This window comes from Accipiter gentilis, chromosome 26 (genome assembly GCF_929443795.1).
Source record: "Accipiter gentilis chromosome 26, bAccGen1.1, whole genome shotgun sequence".
NCBI lineage: Eukaryota > Metazoa > Chordata > Aves > Accipitriformes > Accipitridae > Astur > Astur gentilis.
Genome location: NC_064905.1, coordinates 17,276,476 through 17,292,534, shown reverse-complemented (window position 1 = coordinate 17,292,534; position 16,059 = coordinate 17,276,476). Strand labels below are relative to the sequence as shown.

Below are 16,059 nucleotides of genomic sequence, written 5' to 3'. Positions count from 1 at the left end.
ACCTGCTGATGCACAGCCTGGCTGGTTTTAAGGGAAGCAATTGCCTGGGTCCTGGGCACGGAGGGCCTGACCCTGACAAGGCAGAAAAGCTTTGCAAGGCATTGAATGTGTGGGGAAAGAGCCTGGGAGTTGGCTCTGTTGGTGACCTGGTGGGGTGAGAAGGTGTTTGGGAGGAGAATCACAAGCCCATGTGCTGTGGACCAGCCCTCCACTGAAAATAATCGCCCGTGGTTCTGCAGTAATGGAAACAGCAGCTTGGTGTAATGATTTTATTTGTTTCCTCTGTCAAAAGCAGTGATACATGCAGTTGGCACAAGACTTGCTAGGCACTAGTGTCATAAGTATTCACGTGGAGAGAAATTAAAATGTCAGCAGGGCAATAAGGACAAGCATCATTAAATCCCAGCATTAACCTGAGAAGGAAGGGAAAGATGTAGAGGAGGCAGAGTGGGCCGGCACCTCCCTGATTCAACTCTCTCCGTCGGCTCTAATAAATGCTGGAGCCACCTTCACTTTTGTTCTTGCTGTGTGGTTAGTTCAAAAACAAAGATGAAAAGCATCAGCTCCATAGTGCTAATGAGTTTCAACAGGAGAAAAAAAATTTGAGGTAAGAGATGTGAGAATGAGAAGCTCAAATATGCTCACCTTTTGATCCTCGAATGTATTTACACTCATGTTGGTACTGAGCAGAAGTTGCCTTCTGATTTAATCTGCTCTGGGGTGGTTTATAAATTGTTTGTGAGCATTTTTATAATTGCAGCTTTCCAATGGTATTTCCCATCTTAGCTGCTGTTGAACAAGCAGCCTGCTCCCTGCGCTCTCCTCTGCGCCAAAAGATTTATTCCTGGTAGCAGTAATAATAATTAGGCTAGTATTGCTTTGCAGTTTTCTCACCTACTTCTCTTGGCTGGCTTCGGAGAGTGCGGTACCAAACGCAGGTACGTGAGGTTGCTCTGACTGCAGGAGAAAGCGCCGACGAGAGACGGTTTCTCTGGACGGAGAAGTCTCTGCAGAGCCGCGAGGGATGAGCTGGCCACCTACTTACCACACCACGCCGGGATCTCGCAGCAGCGCGGGAATCCTTCTCTTCTGGCAGACGTCCCGCGTAGCACTAACATCCGCTGGATCGTTTTACATACGTTATGTGCTAGATGGTCATACCACGCGCTTATGCGGTGGTTTTTTCATGTTTCGGTCTCACAGCACCAGGCGAAGCACAGTCAGCATCGTTAGCATGGTCAGGTAGGTGAGAATGCAGAAGCACAGATGCGAAGGGACACCCAGAAATGATTATTTTACATTCAGGTCCTGTGACAGTGCAGAGACCAGCATGACATCTGGGTTTTTTTACAGCTGGCGTCGCAGGTTGTTACAGCTCCAGGACGGCAATGCCCACCCAGGGCTCCTAGCGCTCCTCCTGCCAAGGATAAATCAAGGAGTAAAGGTAACAGGGTTGTGCCGGGGAAAGCAACAGGAAAATCCCCACCCAGAGGAGTTGTAATATTCTCCATGTTGCCCTCTAGCAAATCTTCATAAAAGACTTCTTGCGATTTTTAAAAAATATTTCTTTATGGTACTGCACTAACAGATGACCTATCCAGTGGTATTCTGGTGTTGGCGCAGGGATCTATAATGGTTTCCTCATAAATGTATATGTCAGAGAGAGCTCGTTCAGTACTGTCCAAGCATCGGTCAAAATGTTCCTTGCAGAATAACCGTACCTAAGTGTGAGCAACGTCTGGCTCTTTGGCATTTGCTGGAAAACACCAGTAGTTTGATGTTCCCGCAGAACAGATGGGGTTTGTACTCTCTCCAGCTTTAGTTCGTGCTCAGGGCAGTTCTAGGCAATAGGCGGGGGGAGACGCTTTATGAACTGTTGCCTTTCCGAAATGAGAACTCATTGCTGTTTCCTTAGCGGATGAGACTCTGAATTGTCCCTTTGCCCACTGATGAGGGATATGATGGGTCACAAAAGTCTGCCTGACTTGCATGCACATTCAAGCCATGTTTTCTGTGTAAGGACTCCAGGGAGAGCATCTAGAGCACAGGGTGGTTGTATCTTGTGAATAAAATTATTCTGAGCAGCTACTTCTTCACACTTCAGCAATAGCTGGGAGCAAACAAGCTTTTACCTTTGCTTCTTTCCAGATGCATCTGTGCTCTGAAATCCAGTTATGGATCATGGCTTTTTTAGGTACCTGGAAACACTCGGAGTATCTCTGCTTGGTGGGGACATCACCAGTTGCATTTTTGTCACAGTGAGAAGTTTCTCTCCCTTCTTTTTCATCGGTGCCTGCTCTATTGAACAAACAGCTCTGCCTTCTTTCAGAGCAGCGCAAGGCTGGGTTTCCTACCGGCCTCCCTCTGGCTGAGGATGGCAATAGCTCTTCCCCACTAATGAACACGGGGCCATTTTCTTTCTGACTGTGGTTACTCCCTAAAACTGTTCCCTCATCTCTTCTGAGATACTTCAGCTCTGAGCAGACCGCTTCTTTCTGCATTGGTCTTGGGGAGGGGAGCCTTGGAAAACTGAATACTCGTGGAAAATTGGGTTTCCCTCTGGCTTTTTCTTTCACGGTTGGGGGATGAAATTCACCACTTAGGGCGGACGAGTTGCACCATGAGTAACCAGTGCTGGAGCTTTTACCGTATGAAGAAGCCTTGGAGGAGCAGAGCTTTCCTGCACGCGTGTAAATCTGTGCCAGGGGGTCCTCTCTGGACCAGAAGTCGGTTTCTGCAGGCATGACTTTTCCCAGCGGCACCACATTTGAGATGAGATTGGTCAATTTGTATTTTGATGTCTCCTGCTGTGTCCCTCCGAGGGATGGAGACCATGACATGTCTTCAAGGGTCTTCAGGGTCTTTCTGTCCTGAACCTTACAGCTGCTTTCAGGAAGGCCCGGGAAGGTGGGTCTGGCGAGGTGGCAGATGGATTGAATGTAATCGTCGCTGGAGTATGAGTCTGGGCTGGCTGCAGTGCTTCCAGTGCACTTCAGGTTGCTGGCTGAATCTTCCATCACTTCCTCGTGGGTTTCGCATATGGTTGGGAGAGGCTTTGAAAGACTCAGTCTTATCCGGGGTGCCATGGCTGCAAAGAACAGACCAGACATGATCAGCCTGTGAAAGCCAGCTGCGGTAAAGAAATTCTGGGCTTGTTTCTGTAAAGTCCACGCTACCTGAGCCACCCGATGTTTTCTTGTGGCAGACAGTGGTGCTTACAGAAACTGCATTTTAAAAGTTTGCTGGTAGTACTTTTATATACAGGGCTTCATAAAGACCCCATATATAGAAAAGAAGCCAAGTGAAGCTCAAGTGCAGCCTTGGCTGCGGTGATCACGAAATGGTGGAGTTCAAGACCCTTAGGGCAGCGACAAGGGCACACAGCAAGCTCGCTACCCTGGACTTCAGGGGAGTGGACTTTGGCCTCTTCGGGGACCTGCTCGGTAGAGTACCCTGGGATAAAGCCCTGGAGGGAAGAGGGGCCCAAGAAAGCTGGTTAATGTTCAGGGATCACCTCCTCCAAGCTCAGGAGCGATGTATCCCAACAAAGAGGAAATCAGGCAAAAACGCCAGGAGGGCTGCATGGATGAACAAGGAGCTCCTGGACAAACTCGGACACAAAAAGGAAGCCTACAGAGGGTGGAAGCAAGGACAAGTAGCCTGGGAGGAATACAGAGAAATTGTCTGAGCAGTGAGGGATCAGGTTAGGAAAGCTAAAGCCCTGATAGAATTAAATCTGGCCAGGGACGTCAAGGGCAACAAGAAAAGCTTCTATAGGTACATCAGTGGTAAAAGGAAGACTATGGAAAATGTGGGCCCTCTCCAGAAGGAAACAGGAGACCTGATTACCCAGGACACGGAGAAGGCTGAGGTACTCCATGACTTTTTGGCCTCAGTCTTCACTGGCAGTCCAGGGACTGGGAGAATGAAGAACTGCCCACTGTAGGAGAAGGTCAGGTTTGAGACCATCTAAGGAATCTGAAAGTGCGCAAGTCCATGGGACCTGATGAGATGCACCCATGGATCCTGAGGGAACTGGTGGACAAAGTGGCTAAGCCACTATCCATCATATTTGAAAAGTTGTGACAGTCTGGGGAAGTTCCCACTGACTGGAAAAGGGGAAACATAACCCCCATTTTTAAAAAGGAAAAAAAAGGAAGACCCAGGGAACTACCCACCAGTCAGTCTCACCTCTGTGCCTGGCAAGATCACGGAGCAGATCCTCCTGGAGACTACGCTAAGGCACATGGAAAATAAGGAGGTGATTGGTGACAGCCAGCATGGTTTCACTAAGGGCAAATTGTGCCTGGCAATTTTGGTGGCCTTCTACAATGGGGTTACAGCACTGGTGGATAAAGGAGGAGCAACTAATGTCATCTGTCTAGACTTGTACAAAGCATTTGACACTGTCCCACATGACATCCTTGTTTCTAAATTGGAGAGACATGGATTTGATGGATGGACCACTCGGTGGATAAGGAATTGGCTGGATGGTCGTACTCAAAGAGTTGCGGTAAATGGCTTGATGTCAAGTGGAGACAAGTGACGAGTGGCATTCCTCAGGGGTCGGTATTGGGACCGGCGCTGTTTAACATCTTTGTCAGTGACATGGACAGTGGGATCGAGTGCGCCCTTGTCAAGTTTGCCGATGACACCAAGCTGTGTGGTGCGGTCGACAGGCTGGAGGGAAGGGATGCCATCCAGAGGGACCTTGACAGGCTGGAGAGGTGAGCCCGTGTGAACCTCATGAAGTTCAACAAGGCCAAGTGCAAGGTCCTGCCCATGGGTCGGGGCAATCCCAGGCACACAGACTGAGTGATGAGTGGTTTGAGAGCAGCCCTGAGGAGAAGGACTTGGGGGTGTTGGTTGATGAGAAGCTCAACAGGACCCACCACTGTGCGTTTGCAGCCCAGAAAGCCAGCCGTATCCTGGGCTGCATCAAAAGAAGCGTGACCAGCAGGTCGAGGGAGGCGATTCTCCCCCCAGGAAGATGATCGGAGGGCTGGAGCACCTCTCCTATGAAGTCAGGCTGAGAGAGTTGAGGTTGTTCAGCCTGGAGAAGAGAAGGCTCTGGGCAGACCTTATGGCAGCCTGCCAGCACCTAAAGGGGACCTACAGGAAAGCTGGAGATGGACTTTGTACAAGGGCGTGTAGTGATGGGACAAGGGGTAATGGATTTAAACTGAAAGAGGGTAGATTTAGATCAGATGGAAGGAAGAAGTTCTTCCCTGTGAGGGTGGTGAGGCGCTGGGACAGGCTGCCCAGAGAGGCTGTGGCTGCCCCATCCCTGGCAGTGCTCAAGGCCAGGTTGGACGGGGCTTGGAGCAACCTGGTCTGGTGGAAGGTGTCCCTGCCCGTGGCGGGGGGGTGGAACTAGATGGTCTTCGAGGTCCCTTCCAGTCCAAACCATTCTGTGATTCTATGATTAAGTGCAGTAGAAAATAAAAGGTTCATTAAAGAGATCAGTAATTGTGCTCCCTTCTGAAGCAATGCAAGGGGTCAGCAGCTGAAGCAGGGGACAGATGCACTAGCTCGTCTCACTGTCCGGGTTGTAGCAGCAAGGGACAAATTACTACTCTCCTTGTTTAATACTCTGCTGGTGTGTTCACTGTAACAGGGCTCTGACTTCACAGTGTGTCCGAACAGGCAAGAGTTGATCTCAACGGGAGAGGAGCTGACCTACCCCTGTGGGGAGCATCACGTAAATGAAGTGACATTACAGCTGATCTCGTCTAGAAGCACTAGGTGATAATGTACAAACATGTTCATTTTTGCCTCTGCCAGTGGTTCATAAATGTAATTATGGAGTGGTAGAGCCTTCCCTGAATGCTTACATAGAGTCAAAGGGATTTAATTCATGTCCTTTATATTCAAGCAGTTATCTTCAACTCTTTTTAGGATGGATTTCCATCAAACTGCTCCCACTAGTCAGGTAAACCTTTTTTACAAATATTTTGTGTTGCAGTGTTTGCTAACTGTACTGATTATGGTTTTTTTCTCAAAACACTCTCCCCTGTATTTTGCTTAACTCCCCTTCTGGCAGAAATGGCCACATAGCCTGGATCCTCAATCCCCCCCCCCTTTTTTTTTTAACTATCCTCCCAGCATGGAATTTGTATGTGAATAATCTACTGACACAATATATCTTTCTTGTGTGATTGAACACAAAAGTGCTTTGCTAGCTATTTTAATGCCTTGCTTGTCATTGCTGGAAATAAATCTGGCTGCTTTGAACCTCCCTGCGAAGCTGCGGATCACATATGGAGTGCAAGTGAGCAGCTCGCCCCGAGCCCAGGGTGGAGCTCACGGGGTGCCCATCCCTCCCCGAGCTGCTACTGGCTTTTACAGGTTTTCTTCTCAGGTGCTACTGGTGAAGTCAGCCAAGCTGGGATTTGCTGAACTGAGACCAGGAGATGCTTGTTTTAAACCTTATGGCCTTTCTATTTCTCTTTCTTTATTCCGTCTGCTCCTTTCTTCTCATTTCTTTAAGCATTAAGGTGGCAGCTTGCTCCTCCACCATTCCTCCCACCCCCTCGGCCAAGCTCGGCTTTTTCGGGATCTGGGCCTGCTCCGACCCCGGTGTCAAGGAGGGTGGCCAGATATGTCAGTTAATGGGCACCGGCACGCCACGTTAACTTACGATAGCGCCAATCATTAACTAATTCCTGTTAACGCGCCCTTCCTCCGGAAGGAAATTAAATTACCTATTTACAGTCAAACTCTTCTGATAAGATGGACCGGTTCCAGCCCGGATGCCATCCCCTTTACCCCCGGGCACCGCACCGGCATGGCCCCCCTCCACGCTAAGGTCACCTTCCCACCCACCACCACCACCCAGCAGCCCCCAGAGAGCAAAAAAAAAAATCACCAACCCCCCAGCCCTGCGCCTTCCCCTCCCAGCCACGCCTGGAGCATCCTCGGCCGCAGCCATCCTGGCTCCTTCCCAGCAATACCCAGGACACAGCCCCTGTCCGGATCCCACCTTTTGGGACATCCTCCCCTTACCTGCGCCGCTGCCTGGTGCGGAGGGACGGGCGGCTTTCAGCTTCCCTGGCTGCCCGCGTCTCTCTCCCTCCCTGTTTTCGGCACGGAATATGTGCTGTCTAAAACTAAACGGTGCATCAGGCTTCCCTGCCTCCAGTCAGCTGATTCGGCTGCCTGTTTTGTTGCTGTTGCTAAATATAGCCCGCCGGCTGCCTGCCCTGCCGGAGAGCCCGCATCTGACAGATGCCGTGTAGCATCGGGACAGCAAACGGGCATCAGGGAGGCAAGAGCATCCCAGCCCCAATGGGGGATGGTCCCCGACAAATCCCTGCCTCTCGACTCCCTTATTGTATTTTCTCCACCTGAAACGTGAGTGCGGTGCTGTGGTTTTGCTGCAGAAGAGGCTGCCTGTGCTCCAAACTGGGGGCGGGGGGGAGGTGGGTGTGAAAAGAGGAGCCGTAGTACCATCGTATTTTGTCGCTGAACGGAGGGTCCTTAGATTTTTGGATTGCTTCCACCCCTCCTCCGCCTTATTTCGCGAGCAAACCCGTGCCGCTTGGCCAGGTCTGCCCAAGAGAGCGAGAGATGCTTGCGGCATCGGTGTCCCTGTCCCCCCCTCCCTCCCCGCTCCCAGTTGTGCCCCAGCAGCCGCAGGGGACCGGCTGCTTGAGCCGTGCACCCGCTGCAGAGGTGCAGCCGCAGCACCGGCAGCCTTGTCCCTCCCCTGCCCCCCCCCCGGAGAAGAGGTGCAGCATCGGGCCTCTTTGTCTTTCACCGAGCTGGCGCCCACCGAGCGGGCCCACACAAGGGCATTTTGGCAAATCGCTTTGGCAGGAGGACCGGCGGCGTCCGACTTTGCAGGTCTCTGGGCAGCGGGGATTAGTGGTCGTTTTCTGGCTTATTAACATGCTGCAAACTGATTGCAATTCTGCTCTAACTCCAGTAGCACCTCTCATAGCCTCTGTTGCGGCGTCGCGTTTGGGTGGGGAGGTGACTAGTTATTTTGCAGCTGAATCTTCCTTCTGCTTTTATTTCCAAATCCTGCCCTCAGAGGGAGCCTCGATAGCTGCTGTTCCTTACTGGGGAATAGCACAACATCCTTGCGGCACCCCACACCGCCTGTCCTGAGCTGCTGGGAGGGATGGAGAGAAAAGCAGAAATCCTAGATTAAAAAAAAATCACTGCTTTAGTTTTAATGCAAATATCCTCAGTGTTACCAGCATTCAGGCTGGAATTGGCTTAGACTGCCAATTTGGTTGCTCAAGCCCACACTCATCATACAGGTTCTTTCCTTATCTCCAGTGGAAAGAAAGAAGCAGCTCATAAAACTTGTGCATCCCTTCAGGATACAGTTCAAAGCAGAGATTATTTGCTTTCTGGAAATAGCCATTGCTTAGCATTTAAATATCAAAGGTGTGCAAGCTTAAGCCGTTTGTCTGGACTTCTGATGCCAAACAGCTGAAGTTTGCTGGAAAGACCCTCAACCTTCATGCATTAAATTTGCTAGCAGCAATGATCAGCTGGGGCCATGCTGTAGTAACAATTTAGAGCTTAGATTTCTCCTTCTTGCTTGCAGGCACCATAATTACCATCAAACGGGGGAAAAAAACCAAAACAAAACAGACTCTAGCTACTCTAAGCAGCTGCAGTATAAAGCTTGGGAAAGCTATTTCATGAGGAAAATCACTGATCTGGAAAAAAAATTCCACATGTGCAGATGTGCATGGATACTTTAACTTTATAAAACTCTTCAAGATCATTCCCCTCTCCTGGAAAGTCCCTCCTCCCAGCTGGAGCCATCTCCTTCTCATGGTTTGGTGGAGCAAGTTGGGGGGGTGCAAGGGTCCGGGCTGGCCATGGCCACCCCACCTGGGAAAGCAGCTGAATTAGGCTCAGGGTTGGGTTATCGGGCGTCTAACAGGGTCAGGGTCCCTCCTAAAGCTTTTCCATACCCTTGTCCCTCTGCGTGGTTTTGGTGGTGTGCGGTGGGACGTGGCAGCCTCCCCGGGGATGATGGGGCTGGGGACACCTCACACCCCACATGGAGAAGCTGCCTAAGAGCCTCTAACGTGATCAAGGTCCTCCCAAAAAGTGGTTCGGTAAGGTGTTTCTTTATGAAGCTACACTAAAAATATGAGTTTGCAATAAAAATCCCATCTATCTATTGAAATTAGTTTCTTCCAGACGTCTGGTGTTACTGTAGGAAAATCACTTTTATTCAAATCACTGTTACTGGAATTACTCAGATAACCGCAGTATAAATGATTTGTTCTCTATCATCTCTTTTACATTCTTGATATGAAGATTAAAATATAAATTTAAAAATACCAGATACAGCTTAAAAAGTAGCTATCATTAACCAAATATAATTTACAGCAATACCTCTTTTTTTTTTTTTTTACCTCAACCACAGCCATTTGGTTTTCTCTTTCATCGAGTGGTTGCCAAAAAATGTTAATTAAAAAAAAAAAAAAAGATGCACCTTTGAACGCTTGTTTGTCTCTTCACAGAACTGCTGTAGGTGTCTTCCAAGCGCTTCTGAAGACGGCTTTGGTTAAACCATCCCGGTCGCCTGTACTTACGCTCTCCCGAGAGAGCGCAGTGAATCAGCATTCCTGAGCGCATGAAAACCGTGACCAAATGGGATTAATAGCAAAAGAAAACAGCAACAGCAGCGGTGCCCAAGCTGCCAAGGCAAATACAAGTTATTAGTTCTGCAAGGCTTGTTTGAATGTCTGAGATCTAAATGTTGTAGACTTTTTTTTTGGTTGGTTTGCTGTTTGTTAGCTTTTTGGGTTTTTTTAATGCTTCCAGTTTGGGGGAAAGCCTTGTATTCAAACAGTTTAGCAGCGTTGCACAAGGGGAACAGGCAGCTCTCCTTTGGGCATTTTTGAAGCTTGTTGATGTTCGGCTAAACAAACCAATTAATCTTTGGGAGCCCTAAATGGATACCAAAGTCAATTCCCATTTTGGGTACTCTCAGGAAAAATACTCTTAATGCCAAATGGGGGCGCTGGGACGGTGCTGGCACTGCTGGCTAAAGCCAATGTCCACCTGAAGGGGCATCAGTGCTGCCAAAGCTGCTTCATAAATAACTTTTGCTTTGGAATATTGCAAGGAATATTTATTTAGAGGGGGGGGGAAAAATCACCTTATGCTTTCCAAAGTAATGAATCTGTACAGCGGGTGCTGGGGGAGCTGGGCGGCTGCGATGAGCGGAGTGGTTGGATGCAGGTCGGAGCGGGTGGCACCGATGCGACGGCTCAATGATGCCACATCGCTGCTCCGCTCGCGCCTGCGGTGACACAGCTGAGCCCTGGGCACTGGGACGCAGGCGTCGCTGCCCCGGGCTGTGGTAGCAAAATCCCAGTTTGAAAGAAATCCCAGTTTTTGAGCTCACCCAGTGAGAGGCTGTAATCGGTAAAACTGTAAATTCACTGCGGTTTTTTTACTTTTTTCTTCTTTTTATTAAGCAGTTTTTATGCTGCTTGGCATCTCTCTGCTTCCACTCGTCTCCGACCTCTCCTCCTCCCGGAGCAGCCGCAGCACCCAAAGGCACGGGCATCGCAAAGGGACCCCCACCAGCCCGTGCACACAGTCCTACCACGCTCCCACCTGCAGAAATGAGGGGGGTTTTGGTAAACTGGCAAATATTGTGACTGGTGCATGGCTGGGCAATGGTGTCACCCTGCTCCTGTGCTGCGAGCCAGAAGCACACAAAAACATGTCAGAGAGTGTCAGGAAGGGAGCGGCGTTAATGCCGGGGTTTGCTGTAGCGTTGGCTCTTGCCGGGGACGGGGTATGGGGTTAGGGCGATGCTGAGCACCTCCCCACCTCGCTGCAGCGAGCTGCTTCTCTCTTGCACGTTTGTTCATTAAAAATTCAGGAAAGGAAAACAGTTTGACCCGATTTGTGCCAGATTCCAGATGATTTGTGTTCTCTAATTGTGTTCCCCAGCCCGTTAACCTAGCGTGCGTTACAGCAAGCGGCCGCAATGGTACGCGGTGAAGATACTCCCGTGAAACATTAATGAGCTTTTTTCCTATTAACTAAGACAGAGCTGGGTTAGAAATGTCACACCCGCAGCTGTTGCCTTGACTGCAGCTCACACGGTAACTGGTGGCGGCTACTTGTACAAACACTGTAATTGATGCACACAGATTTTCTGGAAATTACCACGTATTTCTTGGTCTTTTGCAAGCGAGGAACCAGTTGCTGCGAGGGCTGGGTTCCTGCAGCCCGTAGCCATTTAGCACAAGGCTTGTTTGCAGGAGCTCAGCTCTCCATCCAGCTGGGAACAGGGGTGGACGAGTCTTTTCGGGAGGCTTTGAAAAGGCTCAGAGTGATTTAGGCACTCGGTTTCCTTGGGATTTCAATTAAGCTCAGAAAATGACTCCAGGGAGCCTTTGCTGGGAGTTTCTAGGCCATGCTGGTGTCACGGGTTCGTCAGCCCAGCTCCCACTGGTGCTGGCAGAGAGCTCAGGGCCGGTGCGGACTTTTTTTAAAGAACTTTGATGTCTCAGAAAGTGCAAACCATGGTGGCTGCTCACTGGCGACTGCCCCTGGGAATCCAGCCCAGGACGTTTATTTGCAATGACATAAATAATTTTTTAGTTATATTATTACTGGTCTGCGTAAGGTTACATTGTGTCTTTGTATGCAGGCATTTTTCCATACATCATTTTAGATTCTAGAAATGCACATCCAGACTCCGACAAAACACCTGACCGCCCCAAAGCGCCTGAACACCGATGCAGTTTTGCCTCTTTTGGACGCACCCCCCGAAGAGGCTGGGAAGCGGAGCGCTGTCGATGGTGGCAGCGCTCGCCGAGGACACCGTGCCACCAGTGCTCGACAGCCTTCTCCTACCCGGGCTCCCACGAAAACCCCCGTGCCGCGGCAGCCTGGGCTGCCTGAAGCCGAAACCCATTAGGGTGGCCCCCGGGGATGCCGGCGGTGGCCAGAAAATCTGAGAAATCCGTACCAAGGGGAGCAGCGAGCCGTGCAAATGCCGTTATGTATTACAAGCAACAAGCCTTTTCCTGCCGGTCGAGCCTTGCAGAAGAATTGTACTTCACTGGCATAACTCCTTCCCAAATCCCTTCTGGCAGCGCTGGCGGGCAAAAGGGGTGTAAACGTGCCATGCTACTGATCCACCTCTCCTTGTGCTGAAAATAAACCCAGTCGGACCGAGGGTAGAGTACAAACGTGCTGTGCAGAAGAGCGGGTGGCTGCTCAGCTCCCAGGAAAGCCGTGTTTGCTTCTCTTTGCTCTGAAGACCTCAACTGCACGGAAGACCAGCTTTCATTTTTCAGGCCCTGGGATCTCCATCTTTTAAATATCAATTTTATTTCAGAAGCTGTCCCATCAGTCCCACAGACTCTTCTCCCCCCCAGGTCACAAAGGACCCAAACGATCTGAGTAAACCTGCCATAAACGACTTCTGTTGCACAAGAGATTCTTCAATCACAAACAGCAAGAACACCCCAGTCACCTGCAAATAGAAAACGGACCCCATTTTGCTCAATAAATGATTTGTTACAAACTGCCCAGTATTTGGCTGCTAATCCAAGCTGCGGGCTCACCTGAGACAGGTTTGTCTTCCCACAGCTGTTGCATTTCTTTAACGAAAGAGCTTTGCCTGATTAAAAAATTTGCAAGACCAGTTAACGATAACCATCAGTGGAAAACCCTGCAAATGTTACTATCCTCTAAACTTTCTGTTATCAGCTGGGCTGTGTTTACGTGCCCTAAGAAACAGCACTCCCAGAAAATAACTTAATTCGTGAACTATTTTCTGTGGTTTGGGTGGTGGGCCTGATCACGGCTCTATTTCGCCACTGGTGCTGCTCTCTGTGTTTCTCTCCTGCAGGCTTCGTGTTTGTCCTTCAGCCCCCAGCTGCTGGTAAGACACGGACAGCACTACAACAGCATCTTCGCATACATCCACGCTGCCGTGGGGACCGAGCCGAGTGGGTTTTACTTTATCTGGTCCTTCCTGCAACCCCGGGATGCAGAGAGCCCTTCGCACCAGATTGAGGTTTTTTTTTTTTACCCTGGTATCAAAGTAAGTCCAGCGGCTGTTTCATAATCTTACTTCTTGTACCGTGCCACCATCTAGTGGTAACTCAAGTAGTAATTCTGCATCTGGAGAGGTGAAGCAGCCTGAGTGGGTCCTCCATCGCCAGCCTGCCAGGAACCCAAGTGCTGCTCGGGGTAGCACGGACGCAAAATGCAATTTCATCGCCTAAGGCTGGTGGGAACACTCTGCTGATGAAGCGTAAAACCCAGCAGATTAACTATGATGAGGTTTCTCCCACATATGTCATCCTGCTCTGCTTCTCGCTGTAATGAGTTTTTAGAAGTGCGCTTGCACTCGATGTGGTTCTGTGGCTCCTTCGCTTCGGTCCCTGCTCGGTTTTGGAAAGCTGCCGCCGAGGGGAGGGATCGTGGAAGGGTGGTGGGGAGGGATGGTGGGCAAGAGAGCACAGGAGAGCGATGCATGCACACACGGGGTTTGCAGGTATTCAGTCCCCAGAAGGGCTCTGCACCATTTTTTGACCCCTGGGAGCAAAGCCAAGCGTTGAGCCAGCAGCCCCTGGGTGGGCGGCTGGAAATCACCCCGTACCCCCCATCCCACTGTGTGAAGGGACACTCAGATTTGCACAGCACTTTGGAGGAGCTACGTTCTGCCTGGTGCCATTGAGAATAACCTGAATAACCACTTCCCTGGCTTGGAATTGCTCCTTGAACTGCTTTGCCTTTTTTTTGTTCCCCCCCCCCCCCCCCCCCCCCCCGGAGAGTGCTCAGCAGAGCCAACCTGCTGCACCACCAAGCCCTAAGTCCTTCTCCAAAGACATGAATATTTGCCCAGGGAGGCTCTGGTTTACCAGCACGGGCTCCTTGCTCTGCCCATGCTACTTCTCACTGGTGTTAGTGGGATTGCAAGTGGATTTGAGAGGATCTCTGCTGGGAAACTCCATCCCTAGCCCATTCCTCCCGTCTTTGTTGAACCAGCTGCCCTGCGGGTAATCCTGCAGTGCCTGTGTCTGCCTGTGCACGAGCAAGGGATCCCCTTGCACGTGAGGAAGGAGAGTGTATGCACACACCATTAATTAACTCATGCTGTGTATCAAAAAGCTGATCCCCCTGATAATGCCCAGCACCAGCCCCCTCACAATCTCAGCAACGCACGGGCCAATTTTATTTCTATTTTATTTCTTCCAAGGCCAGAGCGGTGGTTCCCATGAAGACGGTGGGGGGTCTCCTCTCAGCACCTCTTCAGGATGAGGTCCTCAGGCACAGAAGACAGAGGTTGCAAATGCCGAGACCCGTTTTGCAGTGCAATGCGCGGTTTTGGCATTTAGCTTATGGCTTGCTGCCAATCTATCACGCCTGGTGAGTTTGCTTTTGTGGGGATGCAGGGAGCCAGGCATGGCTTTGTGTTCAGGAACAGGCAAAACACCAGTATTTGGTGTTTGTGGATGTCATGGGAGTAGGATACTGTACGGACATCATCGATGTGAACGAGCTAGAACATTCTCTTTGCAGCTTCTCTCTTCTGGGATAACTTTTCCTTTCCTTCCACTGCCAGAGAGCTGCTGCTTTAATGCGCACACTGCATTGAGGTGGGTAAATGAATCCTGGCCAGTGATGCAGTCAGTGCTGTTTAACCCGCCGTGATCCTGCCCTCCCTGCAACACCAGGCTTCCTCGAAGGAATCTGCAATGAGACCCGAGCTGGGCCGCTCGATTTTGGGGGCATGAGCACAACGCCTTCAACTGGAGGAGGCTCCTGGAACGAACGCTCATGGGGCTGTTCCCAAAGCACGGCTTCCCAGGCTCATCCAGCCCCACGGCAGGTACCTTCAAATACGCTTGGAGAAAGAGGTGTTAAGCTGTCATGGGGCTTTCCGAAACAGTGACAGTCCCCCAGCAGGGTCCAGGGGACGATCACGGTATTTCTCCTTAGAGATGAGGTAGATTTTTTAAATTCTGCCGCTTCCCTTTCCATTTGGCATCACCCCCAGGCCAAGGAAATGATGTTCAGGAGCTTTGAGGCTGTGTGTACGTGTGCGTACGTCTGTCCGGGCTCCCACATGGGCACATTATCGCCCAAGTCTGAAGAATAGACGCAAAGGGGCTAAAAAGCTGCTGTAAGCCAGGAGAGGAAGAGATGGCCTCCTGTAATCGTCGTCTTCAGGCATTTCGGAGAGAGAGAGGAAGACTTGGGGGGGACACGGAGGGGTGTTGGACGTGTTTGACCCCACCGTGGGTGTTTCTCATGTTGGACGTGAGACCCTGCCCCATGGCCACTGTAAAAATCTCAAAAACTTCGGGTTGGGAAAGCAAAAGCCATTTAAATATAACCCTTGTCACAGCTGTAAATTAGATACTACATGAATTGTCACAGTAAATGAAACCCAGGTTTTGGCTGGTCTGCTGTTTTATCAGGGCATTTAAGTAAGTAAATGTCTTTTCCATATTGAAAGTGCTGAGGTAGTTCATTACCTGATTAAAGAACATTGAATGCACTGATGGTGCTAACTGAATAATCAAGGTAAGCAGGGATCTTTCAAATCCTCAAGCAACAAACTTCAATTAGATGGGAGAGATTCAATTATGCTTTAAAGGGAACCTGGCTACGAGCATGCAGGATATGGCAGGAAAATGTATGCAAAGAATTTCATGGAAAGGAGCAATTATTTTATCACTAGGACATGCCAAGTGAAATTTGCTCATCAGCCCTGAATAGAAGCCCTAATAACTGAGCCTTTTAAGGAGGTGATGATACATGGACCAGGATGGATTTCAGCTGAATGTAAAGGCTGAGAGCCTCAAGCAGGTTTAAGTGAGTTTGATTAATTTCTGTGCAGTTATCAACTGAGGTTTTGGTCAGTGACTTCATGGTATTTGGCCTTGGATAACAGATGTTGTAACAAGGATGTAGGACTTTGGCAGCAAGTGTCTCCCAATCCCACTTCATTAAGATAAAGTTTTAGAAGTTGGTTTTGAGTCTGAAGATGCTGGTTCTTCCTGCCCCAGCATCTCTGCATAGCATTACTTCAGTGAAAAA

The 16,059-nt window shown here is 49.9% G+C and overlaps 1 protein-coding gene and 1 long non-coding RNA gene across 2 annotated transcripts; one reads left to right on the top strand and one right to left on the bottom strand.

Annotated features, from left to right (window-relative positions):
- Positions 1 to 263: 263 nt before the first annotated feature.
- LOC126051104 (uncharacterized) lies at positions 264 to 7,139 on the bottom strand. Its single transcript, XM_049829843.1, has 2 exons — positions 7,006 to 7,139; positions 264 to 3,088 (listed from the first exon to the last, which is right to left on the bottom strand). The coding sequence occupies exon 2, from the start codon at positions 3,084 to 3,086 to the stop codon at positions 2,094 to 2,096; it is 993 nt and encodes a 330-aa protein (XP_049685800.1). The 5' UTR covers positions 3,087 to 3,088; positions 7,006 to 7,139; the 3' UTR covers positions 264 to 2,093.
- A 4,133-nt stretch (positions 7,140 to 11,272) lies between these two features.
- LOC126050924 (uncharacterized) lies at positions 11,273 to 15,469 on the top strand. Its single transcript, XR_007509680.1, has 4 exons — positions 11,273 to 12,578; positions 12,857 to 13,024; positions 14,213 to 14,382; positions 14,579 to 15,469. It is a non-coding gene; the product is annotated as an uncharacterized LOC126050924 (long non-coding RNA).
- Positions 15,470 to 16,059: the final 590 nt, after the last annotated feature.

Coding starts and splice junctions, on each gene's coding strand:
- LOC126051104 (XM_049829843.1), bottom strand. CDS start 3,086: ATGGCACCCCGGATAAGACTGAGTCTTTCAAAGCCTCTCCCAACCATA.